We start from the raw sequence: 23,076 nt of genomic DNA on the forward strand, positions 1-23,076 counted from the left end.
ATCATCAGAAAAAGAGCTAAGACTATTTCAGGTCCTCAAAAGTCGACTGATTTTGGCGTAAGTCTCCCTTTATTTCTTTGGAAGCAGAGTTAAACTAAATCCACAAGGGACTTCCCGAAATTCCACCAAATTTACTCCCAAAGTTTTCTAAGTAACCAGAGGATTGCTGCCATGAAATACTTTGACACATCATTCTTGAATTAAAACAATTTTCACTGGATATTCTTGGAGATAAGTATCAATATTCAAGGCCAGGTTGGATGGGGCTTTGAGCAACCTGATCCAGTGGGAGGTGACCCTGCCCATGGCTCGGGGGGCTGGAACTGTATGGGCTTTAAGGTCCCTTCCAGGATGATCTTTAAGGTCTCTTCCAACCCAAACCACTCTGTTTCTATGATTCTATGGTAAATTTCCCAGTTCTTTTCCTTAGCGGAGTAAGCATAGCATTAAATCACAGGGAAGCTCAACTATGATCTCATAGTTTTCTTTTTTTTTTTTTTATTATAGACTTTTTATCCACATTGATGATAAAGAAACTACAACAGAGTTAAATACCTTTTTTTTGATAACAGTGATTATATTCTTAATTACACTCAATATTAAACTGTAAAATATTTCCAGAGGAGTACAATCTTAATTCATACAGCAGGCAAAATACCAGAGAAGGGGTGAGGGAAAGGGGTGTGAGAATTTCCAGTCTGCTTTTAAAAAGCACTGTAGTATGGCTAACGCTGCTCTATCCATCCATCCACCCATCCATCCATCCTTCCACCCACCCACCCACCCATCCATGCATCCACCCATCCATCCATCCATCCAACCATCCATCCAAATATGGTTCTGGCCCATCCGGTGAAGACACGCATTTCTTCCCATAAAACAATCACAATTCAAAAGCAACAGATGAACCGGCAGGTGTTGTCAGTGTCTGTGGCATTAAAAGGATTGGCAGTTCTTTCACGGCTTGTCTGTAGGACTCATCAACAGCTTTTTCTCTATCCAATTCAGTTGTCCTTCTAAAAACACAAAGACTTCAACTTTGGTACCACCAAAAAAAGATCCAGGACAGGCATGTGGTTTTTTTTTCGTGTGGTTTTGTTTTTACTAATAAATGGCTGCTACATTCTATTTTACATGGTTGTCCATGATGCTTTGAGGTCACTTGTCCTCGGGTTCGGAGGAACCTGATTTGTTTTGTTCTTTAAATCCCCAAGCTCTCCTGTTTTTTCAGTCTATATACAAGTTAGGTTTGCGAGTGGTGGGTTATAACTCACAAGGTCACAGCTGCAAAAGATCCTGGGCTGCTGGGAATAGGGAAAGGAAACAAAAAGAGAAGAGGAAAAATGTTACCAACACCAAGTTTGAGGTTTGTTTACCCAAAGAATTACAACATTTATATGCAATGCTTGAAAAGGGGGATACAGATGAGTTGTCTTCTCCAGAAGCATCCTGAGACTTCGCTAGTTCCTATCTGTAGAGTCATGTGGAAATACAGTAAAAAGGAGCAGCTGAGGGAACTGAAATAGTTTAGACTAGAGAAGAGGAGGCTGACGGGAGACCTCATCGCTCTCTGCAGCTCCCTGAAAGGAGGTTGTGGTGAGGTGGGTGTTGGTCTCTTCTCCTAAGCAACAAGTGATAGGATGAGAAGAAATGGCCTCAAGTTGTGGCAGGGGAGGTCCAGATGGGATATTAAGAACAATTTCTTTACTGGAGGAGTGGTGAAGCCCTGGCAGAGGCTGCCCAAGGAAGCGGTGGAGTCTCCATCCCAGGAGGGGTTCAAAATATATGTAGCCATGACACTTTAGGACATGGTTTAGTAGCCACAGTGGTGTTGGGCTGACAGTTGGACTGGATGACCTTAGAGGTCTTTTACAACCTCGATGATTCTGCGATTCTATGATTCTTTTCCATCCTAAGATGAGGTGCAAATTGTCCCTGACTGAAGTGTGTCTGAACGCAAGACGACCTGCTGTGAGAAGGAACACCAAGCCCAACAGGAGCAGCCAAGAATGACCAGGCATGAATTGAGCGGCTGCTCTGTCACACGCAGGGCCCTCAACCCCTGGCACACTGTGTGGGTATGTGTGTGCACACACACTTCTTCTCTTCTGCCTGGCACACTGAGAATCTGAAACAGCTTCTCAACAATGCAGTTGTGATTCTCCGCTTGACTGATTTAGCTTAGCAGTTAAGTAACAACTAATCTTTCAAAAGCGCTAGGGTCTACTTAGAGAAATCTCTGTTGTCTGCAGGGATGGAGTGCCACTGGAAACAAAAACAGCATGAGAAACGCATCCATCCTTCACTCTCTCAGCACAGAAACAGAAAATGCTCGTAGCTGGGATGCCGATGTCAGCCGATGAAAACCTGATGCTGGGAACAAACGATGCTGTTCACCCGGTGCTGCCATCCTCAGGCAGATTTTTCCTGCAAACCAGTGTTTGGACAAGGCGCTCGGGGCAGGACCCGCTGCTTCTCATCGGGGTAGGTGTTTTGTTTTATTCAGAGTATTAATATCACTGGAGTGATTTTAAATCAGTGCTCAGATTAATGTAGGCTCAACTGCAAAATGCTGGCAGTCAGTAAGAAAGTATGCACAAGAGGGCAAAACAGACCAACTCAATGCTCAGATTAATCTCCTTATCTCAGTGGGCAGAGCTCAAGGCCACAGATACTGTTTATCTGGTTAATCTACACTTACTCCTCATGCTTTTGTCTTTAAGTATCTGCTTCTTCCACAGCTTAGGCAAGCCTCCACCACTGATACAATCAAACTTGGATACCTCAATCTTCTCTTGGATACCTCTGCCTTGTGCATTACCAAAGTCTCTACGCATGAACAGCTTGTTTTTTTAATAAAACACGTATTCCACCTCAGGGATTTTTTTTCAGTGAATCCAGAAGCCAGATTTTGTGGCATAACATGGTAGCAGGGCAACCAGCCTTTTGCCTCTGCCTCAAAGCCCTGATCTTCTTGTTTCACCAGATAAAAAGAGAATGTCCTTTAAATGCCCTGACAGGCTGAGAGAGTCAGGGTTGTTCAGCCTGGAGAAGAGAAGGCTGCGGGGAGACCTTAGAGCAGCTTCCAGTGCTGAAAGGGGCTCCAGGAAAGCTGGAGAGGGGCTCTTGATCAGGGAGTGCAGGGACAGGATGAGGGGGAACAGTTTTAAGCTGAAAGAGAGGAGGTTTAGGTGAGCTATTAGGAAGAAGTGTTTTCCTGTGAGGGTGGTAAGGCTGTGGCCCAGGCTGCCCAGAGAAGTGGTGGCTGCCCCATCCCTGGAGGTGTTCAAGGCCAGGATGGATGGATCTTGGGTAACCTGATCCAGTGGGAGGTGTCCCTGCCCATGGCAGGGGGTGGAACTGGATGGGCTATAGGGTTCCTCCCAGCCCAAACCCTTCTATGATTCTAAATGTTAAGGTTTAGCACCAGAAACTGGAATCTCTCAGCCCACTGATGACAGAGACAGCATTTCTACTAACTGAATGATTCTATAAAACACCCCAGAGAAATGCAGTGTTTGGTTTAGGGAGATCCTGCACATGAGCAGCAGGGTAGCTGCCATCTGCCAGAGACTAAACTACAGAAGACAGTGTTGGTGCAGTTCTGTAAAGCTCTCAAAATATTCTGCTCCTTCCTGGAGCTGAAGGAGCTGCATAAAGGGCAGAAAACCCCATCCCCACCTGCCTGTGTGTGAAATTCTACTGCATTGCAAATGTCAACGTATTTCCTCCTTTCACTGAAGGGATCTGACCCAAGGAGGTCTAGAGGAAAGCTGGGAAGGGGCTCTTTATCAGGGAGTGGAGGGGTAGGATGAGGGGCAATGGCTTTAAGATGAAAGAGGGAGATTTAGATGAGATCTTAGAAAGAAATGTTTTCCTGTGAGGGTAGGGAGGCCCTGGCGCAGGTTGCCCAGAGCAACCAGGTGGCTGGCCCATCCCTGGAGGTGTTCCAGGCCAGGTTGGATGGGGCTTGGAGCTCCTGATCCAGTGGGAGGTGTCCCTGCCCATGGCAGGGGGTGGTACTGGATGGGCTTTGAGGTCCCTTCCTACCTAAACCATTCCAGGATTCTATGACCCTGATGCCACTTTTCAGTGCTGGAGAGCAGAAGCACATGCTCAGGCGATCAGGTCTGGATTCACCCACTGGAAACCCTCAATGTTTTACTCCACCTCAGTGAAGCCTCTGCATTTGTGTCAGTTACCAGCTTTAGACGGGAGTGCGACACCCCCACAACAGAGGTTTTTAGGCTAGAATCAGTAACATCATGCAACAAAAGGACCATTTTAATTCTCTCAATACCTACAAAGAAAAACACGACAGCTGGGGCAGGTAGAATAAGATCTCTTCTTTTACAACCTCACCTTTAGCTTTTGCTGAGGTGCGCACCGAGCTTTTCCTTCCTGATCAAGCTTGCTGCATAGGGAATCTGCAATGACACAGAAACGAAGACATTGCTTTAAGCCAAGGTTTGGCTAATGAGACATCCATGCTCGAATTCTTGCAAATGAAAGGTTTTGTTTGCTCTCCTGCGTCATTTTACGAAACAGCGTCTTAAACTGAAGGACTAAACTCTTTACAAAACTGCGAAGTGTTAAAGCAGAAGTAAAATAAAATAAGAACAGATCCTAAAATCCAATGTAAAAGATGTTTCCTGATGCTTTTTACATAAGTTGCAGTCAAAAATATAGTCACCACCCATTCTGCTACCTGTGAGATGACAAACATCAGCTGCCTGTGACAGAGCAGGCTACAAACACTCATCTCTGCACAGTCAAAATACAGAGTTGGGAGTACGGGACTTCTTATATTTATAACACTATAATTAGGAAGTTCATAATACTTATCTCTGACTTGCAATCTGACGGAAGCCAATGAAGTGGAACAAATAATTAAAGAAAAACAGAGAATATAGGGATATGAGGGAACACAGTTATATTTAGAAGCGAAGTGGGATGATGTGCTCGCGGCTACTGGGAATACAGCACAGGACTGCTCTTTTCCAGCACTGGGCCTTTAGAATGCAACAAAACTAAATTGCTCCGAGATTTCTCCTTAGCTGGGAATCCAAGTGACTGCAAATTCAATGTTGTCGCCTTTCGGAAGGATTGCTGGAGGAATTAAGGGTGAGATCAGAAAATCTATCTCCCTACGGTCCCAGGTACTGCTGCGCACTGAGGTGACCTGCTTCTGCTGTCAGGCACTCTGGGTTATATCCCCAAATAACACCAAATATGTTACTGGAAGCTGACAGATGGGTAGGGCTGAAGTCAGAAGCAAAGTGTAAGCTGCACAAACAGCAAAAGAACAGACAGCAAAATCCAGAGTTCAGGTGACCTGCTCCCCCCCCCAATAATCTACTGGAAGCAGTGAAGCCCATATCCACTGACCAGATACCTAACATCACTTCTGTGCATTCCTGTTTTGGCTTTAAATACTTCATAGCCACAGTGCTATAAAGTATATGAGTATATGTAGTGCGCATATATATATAGTATATACTATGAAGGCTATAAGGACATCTGTGTGAGTTGTGCTCAGAGTGTCTCTGGGCTGGTGTGAAGTGCAGTATCCACTCTGTCATCTCTGTCCATCCCTGCCTTCCATAATATGGAAAAGAATACAGAAGGCTCAGGATGAGAGGAAAGAAAGGGGCATCTGCAGCTCAGGAACTCATACTTTCATCTTTCAGAAAAAGAGGTCACTCTGATGGGAAGCAGCAGCACAAGGAAGCAGCAGTGTCTGTGAAGACGAGCCTTGGATTGATGAAAGCAGAAGCCTTTCTCAGGGGCACGCCGCTTCCCTGGCAAAGGGGAAATGTGTGTGCATGAACTGAGGGGATCGAACTGCTGACAGACTGAAAAGACCCAGGATCCAGGTGTTTTCTCTGACTGCTCTTATAACCCCTGCCCCTCAGAGAAGCTGAAAGCCACCAGGAAGCTTACTTCTAGCTCCCCTGAAAAGCAGAGAGCTCTCTGCTCCACCAGAGCTGCCTTCCAGGGCCATGGTGTTTGCAAAGCCTTTAGAACTCCTTTCCAAAGTGTCGCAGAGAAGAGTATGCAAAGAAACTGTTTACTTGATAACCTGTTTGCATGATTTAGATTAAAAAGGGAACCACAAACAAACTGCCTGGATAAGCACGCTTCAGCCGAGACTCATGATGCTTCACCAACCGCTTTCCTCCTCTCTCCCAATCACAACAGCCAACAGGCAACATCGGATTGCATGGCCGCCAGTTATATAGGACATCTCCCAAGCCGTACTGACCTAGATAATACAACGGGGTACATTCTGTCAGAAATTAACTGTTCTTAATCCACCTCTCTGCTATATTTGGCACATCAGCGTCTTTTGAATGTGCATTGGTTTATCCACCCTCCTGGTAATAAATGAAACTGGGAGAGGTGGGTGTCCAATAGGGAAAAGACTACTTTCTTCAGGAGTTAAATCACCTACAATATTATCTTCTACTTTTGTCATTGGAAGAGCATTTAGTAACTCCGGTGCTGCAGCAGAACAGAATTTAGGGCTCTTCATGACACTACAGCCCCTTTTCCACATCCATATTGTGATGCGGACACTCAAATGGGCGTGAAGATGGCCCTTATCATCCCTGCCAGCAATAACAAAAACACAGATCATTGGGTTTTAAGTAGCAAGCAATCTGTTTCCTATAACCAAGACCACATTAATAGGAAATACAATCCCAATGAGAGCAGATCTGCAAGATGCAGGAGAAGCTAGCATCCCAGCCTCCATGCTATATTTGTTTTCGCTGCTTTCTTCAGGCTAGTTCTGGTCTGGTCCTGTGTATTGACCACCAGTTAGGAGCCAGAGCACAGTCCCGTATCCATTCCTGAAACACATCCCTTTTTTGCTTCATCCAGAAGGAATCTAGAAAGCTCTGGATCTGCTCCACAACATGAATGAAAGTGCACATAAGCATAAAGGACTGAGGATCTGTTTCTAAACTGCATGTCTGATCTCTGCTACACTGGGACAGTTCTGGAGTTCTCAGCACAGGAATGACATGGATCTGTTGGAGTGAGTCCAGAGGAAGCCATGGAGATGATCCAATTGCTGAAGAACTTTCCGTAGGAAAAGGCTGAGAGAGTTAGGCTTGTTCACAGGACAGGCTGAAAGAGTTGGGGTTGTTCAGCCTGGATAAGAGAAGGCTCCGGGGAGACTTTAGAGTAGCTTCCAGTGCTGAGAGGGGCTCCAGGAAAGCTAGGAAGGGGCTCTTGATCAGGGAGCGCAGGGAGAGGATGAGGGGCAACAGTTTTAAGCTGAAAGAGAGGAGATTTAGGTAAGATATTGGGAAGAAATGCTTCACTCTGAGGGTGGTCAGGCCCTGGCACAGGTTGTCCAGAGAAGTCATGGCTGAGGTGTTCCAGGCCAGGTTGGACGGGGCTTGGAGCAGTCTGATCCAGTGGGAGGTGTCCCTGCCTATGGCAGGAGGTTGGAACTGGATGGGCTTTAATGTCCCTTCTGATCCAAAGCCTTCTATGATTCTGTGAAAAAGGATTTGGCTCCCAGGCAATATCAGAGGCTGGCTTGTGGCTGTCTGGTACATACATACTCATTTTGGATCAGAACATCTGCAGTTTGTAAAGGAAAGATAGCTTTTAATTCTGTGTTTCATAACCATTAATTCTGCAAGCATTCCTTTTCTTAACACTTGAATTTATTGGAGAAAGAGGCACAGCTCCACCCTGTCAACCCAAGGCATAACCTGACGCATTGTCATGATAAAAGTTTTGCTCACCTGCCTTAAAAAAGGAGACAGAGGCAAATAAAATTCTGCTGAAAACAGTACTTGTCAGCTCACTTTTCTGCACACAGTCAGCGATGCGTGTGCTACATTCATCACCAAAAGGACATAAAGGACAAAAGGACATCTTCCCATCTTTGTACCATTACACCCGGAGGGGATCTCCACCAACAATCCCATGAAGGTAACAGAACACATGGAAACAGACCTGCAGCGTGATCCCAACTGCCAAAGCACAGAATCAAGAATTGTTTGGTTGGAAAAGACCTTTGAGATCATTTAGTCCCACCATCCCTGTCCACTACTAAACCATCCGTGAGCACCTCGCCTGCCCATCTTTTAAATCCCTCCAGGGATGGGGATTCCACCACCTCCCTGGGCAGCCTCTGCCAGGGCCTGAGAACCACTTTTGTGAAGAAGTCTTTCCTGATGTCCAAGCTGAACCTCCCTTTGCACAACTTCAGGCCTTTTCCTCTTGTCCTATTGCTTGCTACTTGGGAGAAGAGCTCAGCCCTCACCTTCCAGAAGATGGAATTAATGAGAAAAAAAATATAAATATCTCTCTGTTTGGGATGTGTGGGGCAAGGTAACGAAATCTGCCTTGAATTCTGCAAGACACAGTAAACAGGCTTCCGGGAATGCTTTCACCTGTTCTTATTTGATTGTCACTTCAAGACGAGATGCAGTTCAAGAAATCCAAGACCCATTCTACTGAACTCATATTTGCCTCTAACATTCTTGTCAAGGTCAATCAATCTGGATGGACCAGTTTAAGCAGAGGACCAAAACAGAAATCCCAACAAAGCAGTGCTACATCCGATTTCCACTTTTTGAATATGGAATGACATGCAATGACAGCAATCGAGGTCTCCGCAAAAATGTGGATATTCCTTGTTTACAGAAGGAATAAGTTAGTTGTAAAAAGCACCTACTTTCCACATACAACCTAAAATAGGAATTACATCTACTGGTGCTTTTCTTAATTACAGCAGGACCCAGAGGAACATGATCTCATACCTCTGAAGATTCATCGTTACCCCATGGTAGATTTTTTCTTCTTTTAAACACTTTTTGTGAATCTTTAAAGATCAGGATGAAAGATGATGCAGAGACAGAAATGAACTTTGCAAGTGGATAGCTCCTGATTGATATCTTTTTCTGCCTCTGAAGAACAGAGTAGGTTCAAAGCAGCACTGAGAGCAGAAGGCCACCAAACACCAGAGGAACTTCCACTGGATCTAATTCTGAGCTCTGAACATCATTATCAGCCCAAGTGAGTCTGGTGAGGAGGATGTCAGTTCAAGGGAGTATAAATAACTTGAAAAGCCCTAAATGAAACCAAATCAACACTTTCCACGTGAGCTGGAAAGACAAGGAACTGCCTGAGTAATTCACATTTCTAACATGTCTCAAAGACCTGCTGCATTTTACCCCTATATAAATCAGTAGCATTGATCACCTCCTCATCTTAATTATTTAAACCACAATGGCAGGGTGATGAACACCACCTTAGCTTTTCTTGATTGGATACAACTGTGGTCAGCGCCTCCTGGGAACCTGTGAACTACTTGTACGGGACCCCTGGAAGGAAATTAAGAACAGGTAGCCTGTTTGCAGGAGGCTTAAATTCACTGCCCGCTGCTCTACTTCTCTGTGGCAATGCTCTAGAGGGGTTCACAAAAAACATTTAAAGATAAGAATTGTCAAGGCTGGGAATGCTGCTTCTGGTATTTTCTCCGACCAGGCAGCTAGGAAGAAAGTTCACACTTTTCAAACCTGATCCACTAACAGTTGCTCAGAAGACAACATCAGGCAGATGCAGAGTCTCAAGAAGGGGGCTGACTCAGGGCTTTGTTAGGCTGGACTGTCCTGAAGGAGGAATTCTGGTCACGCTAGACAGAAACTAACAACTCTACAGGCAGGCGAGCTCCTCTGAGGCTGTACCACACATGGCATGTTAGAAACATAGAGTGGTTTGGGTTGGAAGGGACCCTTAAAGGCCATCCAGTTCCAAACCCCTTGCAATAAGCAGGGACATCTTCTGCTGGATCAGGTTGCTCAGAGCCCCATCTAACCTGATCTGGGATGTTTCCAGGGATGGGACACCCACCACCTCTCTGGGTAACCTAGAATCTACCCCAACCTGCTTGGCAGCAATTTCCTCTCAGTCGTCCTTTCTGTACAACTTAACAGTAGCAGCCAGATGATACATGTCTGAATCCATATGTAATATCCGCATTTTACATATGACCTCCAAGTGCACATATTGTACTTTGGCAGTCTGGGAGACAGCACGTTGAAAGAATAAGAAGAGAAAAACATATTCAGTGATTTAAGATCCATTTTCCTTTTAAATATGAGGATTGGTTGGCTCCTGGAACTTGCCTGAGATCTTGGCACAAACAGATTGCAATACTTCCTACACTGACCAGCTCCTTTCTTAAGAGAAAGTGCTGGTGGCTGCTCAGTGTCCTACTGCTCCAGGTAGCAGCCAAGTCAGGTTATGTCCACAGAAATCAACACCCATTGCAGGGGATGTAACAGAAGAGGACTCACCTCCCACTTTCCCAGTAACTGACTTTTAGGAGGCCATAAAATAATTTTTTAGATGCCAAAGAGGACAGAGCATCAAAATAAATTCTCACTGGTGAAAGCCTGCTTTAACTGCAGCTGTCAGCCAGCATCAGACCCCATCTGCCCCAGCCTCTGCGGTGCAGCAGCCGGTGGGAGCAGCAGAGGGCAGCCGGAGCCTGCATCAGCCCCCGCACAGCAGCTCCGCTCCACGCATGGCAATTCTTCATCACAGCAGTTTCACAGTGTCACCCTGGAATTCAGGGAAAAGCGTAAGGCTCAGCATTCGGAACTGGCTGGGCAAGAAGTGCTACCTCCCAGCAGCCCTTGCAGTGGGTGTTTGCACTAGAAAGTGTTTGAATATTGGTGAATTATATTTGGTGAATATATATTATATTGGTGAATTATATTTGGTGAATTATTTCAGGCTTAGCTTCACCTTGTCCTATTCCAGACATGTTCAACACATTGAACCCTACAAGGCAGTTCATTGTAGTTATGCAGCCTGAAGCATTCCAGATCAGGGCAAGCAGAACTATTGTGAGGGCAAAACCTGCCCCTGTTACTCACAAGAGATGCCTGCATTGTCATGCACAAGACTTCAGGATGTACAAACTTAAACTGCTTTAATCCTCCAGTGGTGAGAAAAGCCAGAAGAAACTGACTCTGTGAACTTACATTGTTTGTAAAACTAAAAAAGCAATTAAGCCAAGTTCTGTGGCTATTACAGCAGTAAATTTTGAGCTTAATACTACAAAGTTACATACCTATAAAGCTGTAAATAAAATTAAGCTATGCATGTACATTAAACACTCATGCTTTTCTCTTTGCACTTCTGTGTTAACAAGAAAATCAGGTGTTGGCAGCTCTGTTAAAGCATCCCAGGTACATGCAAAACAAAACAAATCAACTTATCCCTGTTAAAACAAGAACAAACAAAAATCAAACGTAACTATGTTTTTTGTGTATCCTGCACCAAAAGCTTTAATTCACCCGCGTCGTAACTCAAGAAGGCCAAAGGAATTCTATCGTTAGGACATTAATCTTAATTCTAGAAATAACCATACAAGATATATCCACATGGATGCATTAAAGTTACAGCAGGGATTATCACACACCAGAAGCGCTGACTCCATTTCAGTCACCAACACAAACATCACTGAAGATCTCTGCACCCAGCTCAAAGGTACACACTGCAGCAGTTTCTCTGTTCTTCAGATGCAAACATCCTTTTATGGGTCTCAAAGACCTGCCTCATCAACGTCAGTATGGACACCCAGATGTGAGCAGAAAGACTCACTGGTGATTTGACAACATTTCTGTTAATGACACTTGAACTCAGGCAGCCACAGTGGGCTGAAGACCTCCTGAACTGTTGGTGCAGTGCATTAAATGTTGAGGGTATTCTCTGTAAGTACATTCAGGCAGCTCTGTTCAGTGATTAAATTACTATTAGTCTTCCTGCAGCATGCATCAGGAAGCGAAAAGGGTGTGAATTACACAATCATAGTTCTTTTCCTGCCCAAGAAAAAGCACTATGCTGAACCCTGTGATTTCTCCACTTCTAAGTAAGAAAAAACACCACAGCTGGCCTGCTGGAGGCCTGGGATAGTGAGTTTCAGAAGGAACCTCACAAATGGGCCAGAAAGCAAATGGCAGAGTTCATCCACTTCATCCCTGTGAGAGAAAATTAGCTTCAAGTTCAGGTGACACAAGGCTGAAGTGGGCTCACAAACTTTGTGCTCAAATACGCTTTGCAGCAGGAATCAGACAGGTCACCTGCCTCAAAGCAGCAGGGGAAGTACTTTTCAGGATGACATCCTAATTACTATTTTTTGTGACAAAACGATGCACTGATCAAGCCAAACTCCCTCCCTGACATTGAGAGACAGAGGAGTTCAGATGCAGTAAAGGAAAAGAATGGAGACCAGCAGCAAAAAATCTCCAAAGACGTTCTGGACTTGAACTTCCTCCGTAAACAACCTCCTTCAAGCACCCTCCATCTCTCATTGAAATTTCTAAAGTCAGCAGTAACAGGGAGAAGGAATGTTTGGCAGCTCTAAAAATAAGGCCACTCCTGAATTCCTCTAAACATCGGTGCACAAGTCTGACAATCCTGGCCTTCAGCTTTATTTTTATGTCCTAACCCATCCATCAGAAAATGACAGTACCAGAAGGCTGGACAATGCCTTCTCCGCACCAGGGTCTGTGGCAAGCACAAGGAAAATGTACATGCTTGAGCACAGGGCTGATTCAGGTAAGTGGGAATATTTGCCAAGCCTGCTTCCAAAAATCCCTGTTGAATTATGTCAGACTAACACAAAACAAGCATTAGCTGACAGCCTCCCGTTCATTACGATGCCCAGCTCTTAAAACTATGCTAAGCAGGATCTGAGTAAGCAACAGCCTCATGTATTTAATTCAGAACAAGCGACGGTTGGAGTATGTCAGTTGTTCAAAATGGCTCAGTTGTATGTAATGATCTAGAGCTGCACTAACAGACACCAAGTCCCTCTTGATTTTAAAACAAGAAGCAGGAGCAAGAAAGTAGTGAGGAGCTGTGGCATGATGCAGTGCAGAGGAAGGATGTACTTTCCTTGCAGGAAAAGGGGATGCGTCCCCAATAAGTGTAGGCATAGGAAAAGGCTAGAAGAAAGTACAAAAGACCAAACAGCAACGTGCGCCTGCACTGAACTGTACTTTGGCAACTGGATCCATTACTGTTGGGTTAAGCACTTCTTCTAGTGGCTAAAATTTGTGGAAGGCTGAAACGCACGCCATGACAGCTCGTACTAGGTAAAAACCTTGAATTGCTTAAGGTTTACTGATTCAGTCCTCATGTGTCTCTGTGAAGAAGCACCTCTTGGTATTGAGTCAATGCATTTTGTTTAGTTGAAACATGAAGACCCATCTGGTTATTGTATGAAAGTAAATCTCCAGGTAATTAAGACTCTAAACTAGCTGAGAAATGCATGCTTACATCTTGCAAAGTATAAGGTAATACAAGCTCAGTAACAGTACATCTGCACTGCTCACCAAGAAGTTTGAGTGTGTTTAAAAAACAAAAAAAAAAGTGAGAGTTGGGAACATTTTTAGCAGAGAAGGCAAACTTACAATTTGTAGCTGCTGCACCATTTCTTCTCTGTATGCCAGTTCCCGCTTCATCTGGTCTTGAAAATTATCTGTAAGGGGGGGGGGGGGGCGAAATAGTAGTTTAATACAGAGATCACACAGCAGAATTCATACAAATCAATTGAAATCAAACCAAATCCCTCAAACTACTGAGGCATTGTGAAGCACCACAAACCCCCTCACCCGATTACAATGCATGCCTAACGAAAACTTCTTCTCTAATAGCAGACACTGTAGACCACAGAAGAACTTTGAAAAAATTATAGAATCCTAGAATCATAGAATGGTTTGGGTTGGAAGGGACCTCCAAGCCCATCCAGTTCGAACACCTGTCATGGGCAGGGACACCTCCCACTGGATCAGGCTGCCCAAGCCCCACCCAACCTGGCCTTGAACACCTCCAGGGACGGGGCAGACACATCTTCCCTGGACAACCTGGGCCAGGGTCTCACCGTTCTCACAGTGAAATAAGAAATTCTTCCTTATGTCTAGTCTAAATCTGCCCCTCTCCAGTTTATACCCATTGCCCCTAAGAACGTGGATCTGTTAGAACATGAAGAATTTCTCCCTAATGTCTAATCTAAATCTTCCCCTTCCAATTCAAAGCCATTCCTCCTCATCCTATCACTCCATGCCCTTGTAAAAGGTCCCTCAAAATCAGATTCATCTGCTTTCCCAATTAGCAAACATAGGCTGCTAGGTTTCTGTCATCAGCATTCATTCTCATAGTGATTTTCTCAATGGGCCAGATACTGCAGTCATTCGTCAAACTTCTACCAACACTGAAGAGAAGAGCGAAAACTGTTCTTCTTCACTTTGGAATACAACCGTTGACATCAACAGGGATGTCCAATATATAAGAACAGTAAGCGTTCAAGGATGTAGGGTGTGATTTGTAGTTTGTAACACAGAGTTGACGGCTTTGAACAAAACGCAGACTAAAGCTCCATGAACTGGGCATGGAACTCGGAAGGGAAAAAGCCTTTGAAAGACAGATCCTAGAGAGCTGGAGTACAGCACAGTAGCTTCCTGCTCCGTCAGCTCCTCCTTCCCTTATTTTCCTCCTCACTAATCATTTCAGGCAAAACTTCACCTGGTCAAAGAGTAACTGCTGGTCTCTGTCCAAGAACTTTGCTGTTGCAGGGGAGGGAAAGAAAAATATAAACAAAACTATTGACAAGAAGCAAATAACTTGGAGAGTTGCATGACAGACACCTGGGTGCAATGATGGACTACTAAATGGAAGAGGAAAGAAAATCCATTCCAACAATACCATTTCGACCTGATAAACAAGCCTGTCCCAGACCATGGAAGAAGCAAGGTGAATGCCAACAGAAAACAGCATGGAGTGCTTCAACACATGGGGCCTGGAGAAGGGCAAGGCAAAGACAGCTAAAATGGTTTATTTACAACCTCTGCCCACTTTCACACAAGAATTTTGCCCTCTCTGAACAAAGAGCAAGTTGTTGTTTAAAAGGCAGGGAAGTACTTTAGGACAACAAGAAAACACCAATGAAACAAAGAAAGAGTGAGAAAATCTGTCAGGCTAAAACCATCGGAGTCCATCACTGCCATGCAGAAAAGGACACGATGACACCATCTTAACAAATTTCATCAGATTTCAAGTAAATGCCTATAGAATTTTTCAATTTACTCCAACCTGACCAGAAAAAGAAGCCAAGAGATATAAAGCAGGTTTGCAATCACGCTCTTCCTAACCTCCAAAAAGCCATGCAGTGTAAAAATGTGACCACCTCCTGTCCCGGTCACTGAGGATCTGTGCTAGCTACTACTGAGGTCCTCCAGCTCCACTCCCAGAAGGCTATATGGAGAAATTTTCCTTCTTTCCTCCATGTTTTCCTGTCGACAGCCTCCTCACAGGCTCATCACCTCTCAGAACAAATAGCTCAGAAATCTTCCTCAGTCCTGCACTGCAAATGTCCAAGCTCACAGTGGAAATGGGATATTAATGGCAGGGATAGTGTTTTTTCCGGCAGCATTTATCCGAGTCTGAATGCTTACAGACAAAGCCATGAGCAAGACCCAAGAGAAAAGATATGAATATTTAAATAGTTTTCTTAACACAAAATTAAATACTTTTAACTACCCAGACTACATCTCCACCATTTTATTACCACGTTGTTAAATGCAGCCGGACAAAATGCGTGCCAGCCGACTCCAAAGCTACAAACCAGCAAAGGGTTCTGGGAGCACACGCTGTCACCATACACAGGTGTTCGTGTTTCTATCAGGACAGCAAATTCTTTTGTTTTCTTTAAGTGATCTGACTTTACTTTATTTTCTTCAAGAGATCTTCGAGTTGAGAGATCTTACAGGCAAAGGAAAAGCTCCTTTGCAGCTTTCAAGTACAACAGCAACATAAAAAATAAAGGTGCAAACAGCAGAGGACAAGGTCTGCCCATTTAAAAAACACCACAGTAGCATTTCAGGCAGGTACCAAAGCCACAGAGAAGCGTGCAGCGTAGTAGTGCTCAACGAGCTTGCAAATAAGATCAGCTCTCATTTAACAGCGATCTCCTTGAGGAGAACATGGAAACCAAATGCCATTTACACACGAGACCGCGTAGCACTGCTGTGAGTGGTGGTTTGATGCTATCAGCATCTCCAAACACTCCAAACGTGCTCGGTTCCAAATGCAAGACCCAAAAAAAAGGTAACTTTGGAGTTAACTCCAGCTAATCTGACAGGAGCATTTTCTAGTGAGACACAGCATTACCTTCACATCTCACATAACTGGCTCCATGCTGAAACGAGGATGAATTTTCTCCTTTTTAAAAAGGGCAGAGAGGACTTAAAATTCAAAGGCTTCTTATTTATCTGCAGACGGTGCAGAGCACAGGCAGAACCACCACCTCTCGTGTGACTGAGCATCACCCTGGCTGCGTGTTCCTGCCCTCAGCAGCTTTGGGGATGGGACAGAGATTCAGTCCCTACCGCCACTCAGCCCGATGCTGCGACGACCCAAACTGGGATATAAAGCCTGTTACTTGCCTGCTCTTCACTCACTCCTACAGCCTCAGGTGTCTCCAAGCCACAACAAATCCATCAATACAATTCTAACTTTGTCTCCCCTTTTCTTTAGTTTGATCTCTCCCTAGCTTTTCCTTATCCAATTCCACCACAGGCAGGTAGTGACATGGGAAGCAGGGCAAAGCAAATAATTTCTAACTCCTAGCCTAAAGCAGCAGCCCCGTCTGACAGCGAGAGCCTGGCACAGACTCCATCTCTATTGCCGGAACACATACTGCTCCAGAGGACAAACCACAGTTATTTAGAATTTTACACTTACTTAGTTTACAAAGACCTTTTTTTTCTTGTTTTATTATATGCAGAGCAGGGGGGGATTTTTTGGTAAATCTAAATCTGTAAATAGGTTTTACGGTCACTCGTATATATTGTTTATAGCACATTATCTGTTTTCTATTTTAATCCTCAAGAAAATTGACCACTACTTTGTGGTATGTTGAAACCACATATTTTTCAAGCTGGCATACACAGTCACCACTTCCTTGGTCAGCCGTACACGTCCTTTTCTTTTATTTGAATTGTATTTCATGCAGTTTAATTGCAGTGTTTATTTACAAGACAATGACAGAGCATTAATTTTACTGTAGAGGAACAAAAGGATAAATGAGTGACCTGAATGGCAGGACTCCAAGATGCCATTTCGTCAATACCACACATTGGAGTTTGGATCTACACAAATTATTTGAAAATTACCTCACTCCCAAAGCCAAGTAATGACTGAATTTAAACTGAAGGATGAGGTTATCCTCCTTTCATTAATATCTGTATCACCTCAGGCAGCTCTTCTCCTTTATTTATGAAGCTGCCCGCATCTTTCGATATTTGGGCTAAAGATGGAGTCATTCCCAGAGCCCTCACACTTCCTTGTTTCCCTGAACTCACCACAGTTGATGCTACAGAAAGGGAACAAACATATTTTCTTTAAATAACAGGAAAATGCTGACTGCTTTCCCACCTTTTCCTGCAGCTCAGGGAGGTGCCACGCTCAGCAGCTTATGGCAGTGGGTTGGCTTGTTTAGCTCATGGATACTGGCAACACTGGTTTTTGTCCCTGGAGCTTTTACAAACGAACGCAGAGGACTAACGAAACTAGAGTTTTCTAAAGAGTTTCTAACTCTTTAAGAAACTATGGTAAAACAGCACAATGGCATTTTGCATTAAGTGCTGGTCAAACATTTCTGTCACGCAGGAGTTAAGAGAAATCAGCAACTGGCAGAAGAGCCTGAAAATCAGTCTGGGAAGGTTTTAACGAGTCTGTCTCGGCTTACTACGAGCCAAGTGACTCTGTAGTGCCCCATCCACTCACAGCCTCACAGGAAAACAAAGACAAAAATTGAGAGTTTTAAAAAGCAGAGTTAAAATAAAACCTCACATCATCAACATTAGGAAAATACTGAATGGAGATGCTGTCAGACCTCCTCTGGAGTTCATGAGGAAGTAAAAGATGGGTGCAAACAAGCTTTTTCCTTTAGGTTGTATTTAATATGGGACTAGGGGACTATCTGGGCAGGCAGCTGCCAAGCCGTGCCAGCTAAGCACAGGGAAACCTGCACAATGGCATGGATCTCTGTGCTGTGTAAGAGACAGGCAAAGAGCAATGGAGATGCCCTGCTCACTCCAGCTCTGTAACACTACATTCACTGCGTGTAAGAGAGCCCTTAGTGTGTCTTCTACCTTGTCCTGGTCAACGTGGGATTTATCCTGGAAGCCTGCTTTCCCCTGTTGCTGCCAGTGAATGCAAAAGGCCTCAACCAATAGGTCTTCTCCATATCCCTCTGCGTGCAGTTCAGCTTCCTGGCAGCTTCACAACAAAACCTAAGTGTGGACTTTGTTTTCTTTCATTTAACATGTGCCTAGCACATTGCACCACCCCTAGATAGCAGCACCTTGCTGAGCTGCAGTGAAAGGGCTGTCTCAAACAGCCCATCTCAAGAGCAAAAAGTCAAACAACTCTTTCTGCTCCTTAAAATCAGCTCCCCTGCGTCAGCCAGAACCACTTAAAGGTGACTATGAAGCACTCTGTCCTCAAAAGCCTCCAAGAAGCTCGTTAAGATCACGAACATCGCTGCACCCTGAGAAGCCCCAAACGTATTTCTGTGTACTCACTGTATTCAATGTTCTCAAAACCAATAAGCTGTACCCCAAATTAGACATCCAGCTTCTCATTTTCCCTACCAAAGACCTGCTTGAGCAGCCTGAGAAGCCACAGCAAAAGTGCCATCAACCCTGGCAGCACAACTGAGAGCACATGTCTCCGATTTTAACAACTTAATGACAACCACCCACCCACAAATAAGACCAAAACCACAGGTACATGTCTTACTGAAAACTGGGAAAGACGCATTTCCTTTCAACACCTGGAACTCCTGTTCTAGTCTCCTCCGTAAGTCGATCTGTTCAAACAAAACCTTTTGGAGTTCCTCTAACAAAGAGAAAAGAAAAGTGGTTTTGCTAATCTGTAGAAATAATTCTTGAAAGAACAGCTGCAGAGCAATTCATTACTGTAAGACAAAATATTTTAGCATTTATTAAAAAAAAAAAAAAGTGTTGCATGGACCTACAATAGATTTTGTGCAGAAAGCCATGAATATAAATCAATGCAATATATTATTTTAAAGTATTATATTACAGTGTCATGTATTGATTGATATATATGCATTAATCTCAATTATATCCACCCAAAGGTCCATATATTATTCATATGTTACTTGACAAGCTTAAAATATGGTGCAGAACAAAAGTGCCCCCTATTATCCTTATATTCTATTAAAACAAAGAGCAGTTTTAAAACACAAGAGGCCCTTATTTATTTTACCTTTCCCCATGTTTTCTACATCCTTCTTCAGCGAATGAGGTGAATTGGTTTCTTGCGTGTGTTCACCTTAAAAAACAGAAAGAATAAAGTTATTGATTTACTGATACTGCTTTTCATCAGTATTTCCCTCACTATGCAACTGCTTCAGAGAATTTGGAGTTAAAAGGGGAAAAAAATACAGAGACAATAGAGTTGAGGTTTATCTACACATCCCTGCGTGCGTAGCACAAACATTTGCAGGACTTGTATTTGCTTACGGTTCAGTAAAGTATCTACCAATGCCACGATCTCCTGCAGGCAAGACTTGAGGTCTCCTCCGAGCCTGGGAGAGGTCTCCCAAACGGAGCCCTGCTCTTTCGCTCTAAGCCCTTTTGAAGATGTTCTTACCAGAGGACGACTAGGAATGGTCTAAGAGAGGAGCAGAGCTTTCTCCACAGCCTCATTTCCTCTCTTCACAATGTGAAGCCCATGCTACCTAGCTGGGCAGGACCCTCTTCCCAAATCCACAGGCAAAATCCTTTTTGCACCAGCCTCTTGGCCTTCATCAGCTCTTTGACTTCTTCATCTTCTATAGCTTTATAGCACGGGCTTGTCGCAAATGGATATAATTTATACCCAGCTGAGATAAAATTGACATTAGTGGTATTTGCATCTAAAGGATACACCTCTAAGGTCAACCAATCCAGACGCTTCAGTCTCAGGTTGCTCACAGAACTTCTAATCGCATAAATAATTTTCTAGATAACAGAACTTGACTATTTCCACATACATGCATGCTACTTTTCCAGACTTTTTCCCTTACAAATCAAATAAAGAAAGGAAAAAAAATATTCTCAAGGTGTTTAGTTCACCTGAATGATGATTTGACTGAAATATAGAATCAGAGAATGGTTTGGGTTGGAAGGGACATTAGAGATCATCCAGTTCCAACCAGGGCTGTTTCCTTTATCCTCTAGAACTGTGAAATTTTTGTCTTAATTTTTATAAACAGGCCTTTGAAACAAAAAGCCATGAAAAAAATATTTTTTAAAAGAAAAAAAATACCACTTTAGCTAAAAGTTATGGGAGGTTTTCTATTATTTACAGCTGCGGTAGAAACAGACTCTCAATAATTAGGAAAATACTTGGTAATTAACTGTTTATTGAACCAACCGGACTAATTTTTGGTTTAGTCCAGCCAGTAAATACACATCATTAACTCTGCTGATGAGCGATCACAAGACAGATACATACATAAAGCTACTCATGCGTTTACGTATTTGGAAAGAAGAATCACATAGGAAATACCTTGAGGTTTTTTGAGAATAAGAAGTCATAGCACTGAATAGGTCACCACACAACAGATAAAGTAGCAGCTACTAAAAAAACCTTGTACTGTTCCCATGCATTTTAAGATGTGTCATCACAGTAAGTTAATCTTAAAGTTGAACTGGAAAGCCTTGTTTTACATGCAGTCAGAAACCTTTCAGCAAAACATATATTTCTGGTTTTAAAAATCAATGCGTTCTTATATCCAGTAAACCTTGAAGTTATAAGATATGAAATATATCCAACAGATATGCGTTTTAGCATCTGCTGTCTCCTTGTTCCTTAGGAAAAAGCAACCACTCATTCAGGGATATACATTTATACAGCTGATGTCTGGTGCCAGCAATTCCATTTTAAAAATCTGTTTATGTAACACAATGATTTAAAAAAATCATTTCTGCACGATATTTGATATAAACAAAGTGTTTTCTGCAGGTAAGTTGCCTCACCATGTTAAAAGAAATAGCAAGCTTGAAAATAAAAAGAAAAATACATCACTTTTTGAGCAGTGGTTTGAGGTGCTTTCATAACGTAAAACGGTCTTAATTTTTTCAGTTAACGTAATTTTGTTTTAAACGGGATTTCTAACAAAATAAGTATTTTCTTAGAAAAATTAGGAACAAGGGTAGGCAACATAAAAAAAGACAGAATTTAGGTTTGGGAAGGGTATTTATTGAATTATATACACTAGTATATTTTTCCAATCAATTTCTTTCATTGAGGCATTCTTTCCTAAATGTTTATGCGCAGTTCTGAGAGAACACAGACTCATGGACAGAAGGCAACAGGATTATTCAAGGGGCAAGAAGGGAACGGGGAAGAGATGTGATCCCAGCACAGTGCGTGGCGGCAACAGCGCTCTTTTCCACTTGCTCAGTTGAGCTTTCAGGGCCGTGTGGTTTGAGGCTGCCGACTTGCTCAGACTGAAAGAATTGCACCAAAATGAAAACACGTAGAATAAATAATAACTTCTCCAGCCTACCTACTAAGCTAACGAAAAGGCTTAGAAAATTCCCCATCCTTGCCCCCCAAATAAGTAAGGAACAGGGTGGGAAAAGCAAACGTATTTAAAGGCAAAACTTAGCGCATACGGTTTTACAGAATAACTGCATTTTAAAATTGCATTCTGGTGTTCAAGAAAAAGCCTAAACACTATTATTGTTAATGGTAACAATAATCAGATGGGTTTCACCTCTCCAGTCCCCCTGAAAATGATAATCAGGAGCCTGCTCTTCTCCGTTTTTCCATACTTCCCAAAGGCCTCATCATGCGTTGTGTACTGTTCTACCTTAATTGAAAGGGAGGAGGTATTGAATATTTAACCAGCTTCCTTTCTCTTAAATGTTAATTAAAAGCTAAATAGGTGTTTAAAAACAAACAAACAGAAAGCCCAAAGAATTTTAATCAGTCTAAGGAAAAATCACTTCCCCTTCTAACAGCTCCACCGTGACTCTCGTGGGTCTTATCTGTGCGCAAACTGGCAGCAGCGTTTACAACAGCCATGCTCAATACTGGGCAGCCTGGTACGGACACACCGTTTTTGCCCGAGACAAGCCTGTTTTGGTTTATTAAGGAAAATCCAATGCTCCCTCAGCCAGGTGAAAGCAGACGAAATATCCATAGCCAGTTTAAACTGCCTCAGCTACAGCAGTTGGCACCACCGGTCCTCCCGAGTAGCTCAGGTGTGCACAGACATGGTTATTCTAGAATAAAGGGACACAGGCTGTATTTTAAAGAAATGGCTTTCCTAAGCTGCAATGTGAATATCCACACGTGGAGGAAAGCAAAAATTACGTACCTTGAATTATCTAATCCGTACTCTGAAAATAAGAGGTCCCAATTCACATGTTGACACAACCTCAGCTCTTGAGACACCACCATTTCACTAGCTCTACAGTCACTTGAAGTAGTTAAGATTTTAATTTTTAACATAAGAAACAAACAGAAATGTTTCTAAACTTATTCTCCCCAAAAATAACTGCACATTGGCTCTCATTGTGCAAAGCCAAACCAGTGGTAGTCAGGTTACGTCTTCATGCTGTGCCTTCTAGAGGCATCCCCTGCAACCCTTCCTTGGGAAGATCTCTTCAAGTGCTTTTCAAACAGCAGCTAAGAATTTTCACCCTGGCCAGACCACTCAGCTACATCAACAGGCAACAGATTCACCCAGCGGAAGGCTCCAATGGATCAGGAACATAACTCATGTCATCTCGTGCCTTGTCCTCAGCGCATACTCTCTACATTTCTCACTACATCTGCAGTGCCAAACCACACCAACCTAAATCCCCTCATTCATGTCCCAGCAACCGCTCTATGATTCCCAGATAGTACTTAAGTATCCCAGAGCACACAATGCCTGCCAACAAGCCCTGTGGCTTGCTCCTACCAGGTGAGCTTTCCGTTAGGAAGCCCACAGCGTCAATGGTCTACCAT

At 43.4% G+C, this 23,076-nt stretch overlaps 1 protein-coding gene across 1 annotated transcript in view; it reads right to left on the bottom strand.

Annotated features, from left to right (window-relative positions):
- Positions 1 to 807: 807 nt before the first annotated feature.
- SKOR2 (SKI family transcriptional corepressor 2) overlaps positions 808 to 23,076 on the bottom strand; it is a 37,784-nt gene continuing 15,515 nt past the window's right edge. Inside the window, exons 6-10 of the mRNA XM_054054554.1 lie at positions 19,336 to 19,401; positions 18,844 to 18,942; positions 13,455 to 13,522; positions 4,363 to 4,427; positions 808 to 1,301 (exon numbers count right to left, since the gene is read on the bottom strand). Coding sequence (XP_053910529.1) covers positions 4,365 to 4,427; positions 13,455 to 13,522; positions 18,844 to 18,942; positions 19,336 to 19,401 — 296 coding nt within the window. The 3' untranslated portion in view covers positions 808 to 1,301; positions 4,363 to 4,364. The remainder of the gene's footprint in view (positions 1,302 to 4,362; positions 4,428 to 13,454; positions 13,523 to 18,843; positions 18,943 to 19,335; positions 19,402 to 23,076) is intronic.

The sequence above is a fragment of the Cuculus canorus genome, chromosome Z (assembly GCF_017976375.1).
Source record: "Cuculus canorus isolate bCucCan1 chromosome Z, bCucCan1.pri, whole genome shotgun sequence".
NCBI classification, from domain to species: Eukaryota; Metazoa; Chordata; class Aves; order Cuculiformes; family Cuculidae; genus Cuculus; species Cuculus canorus.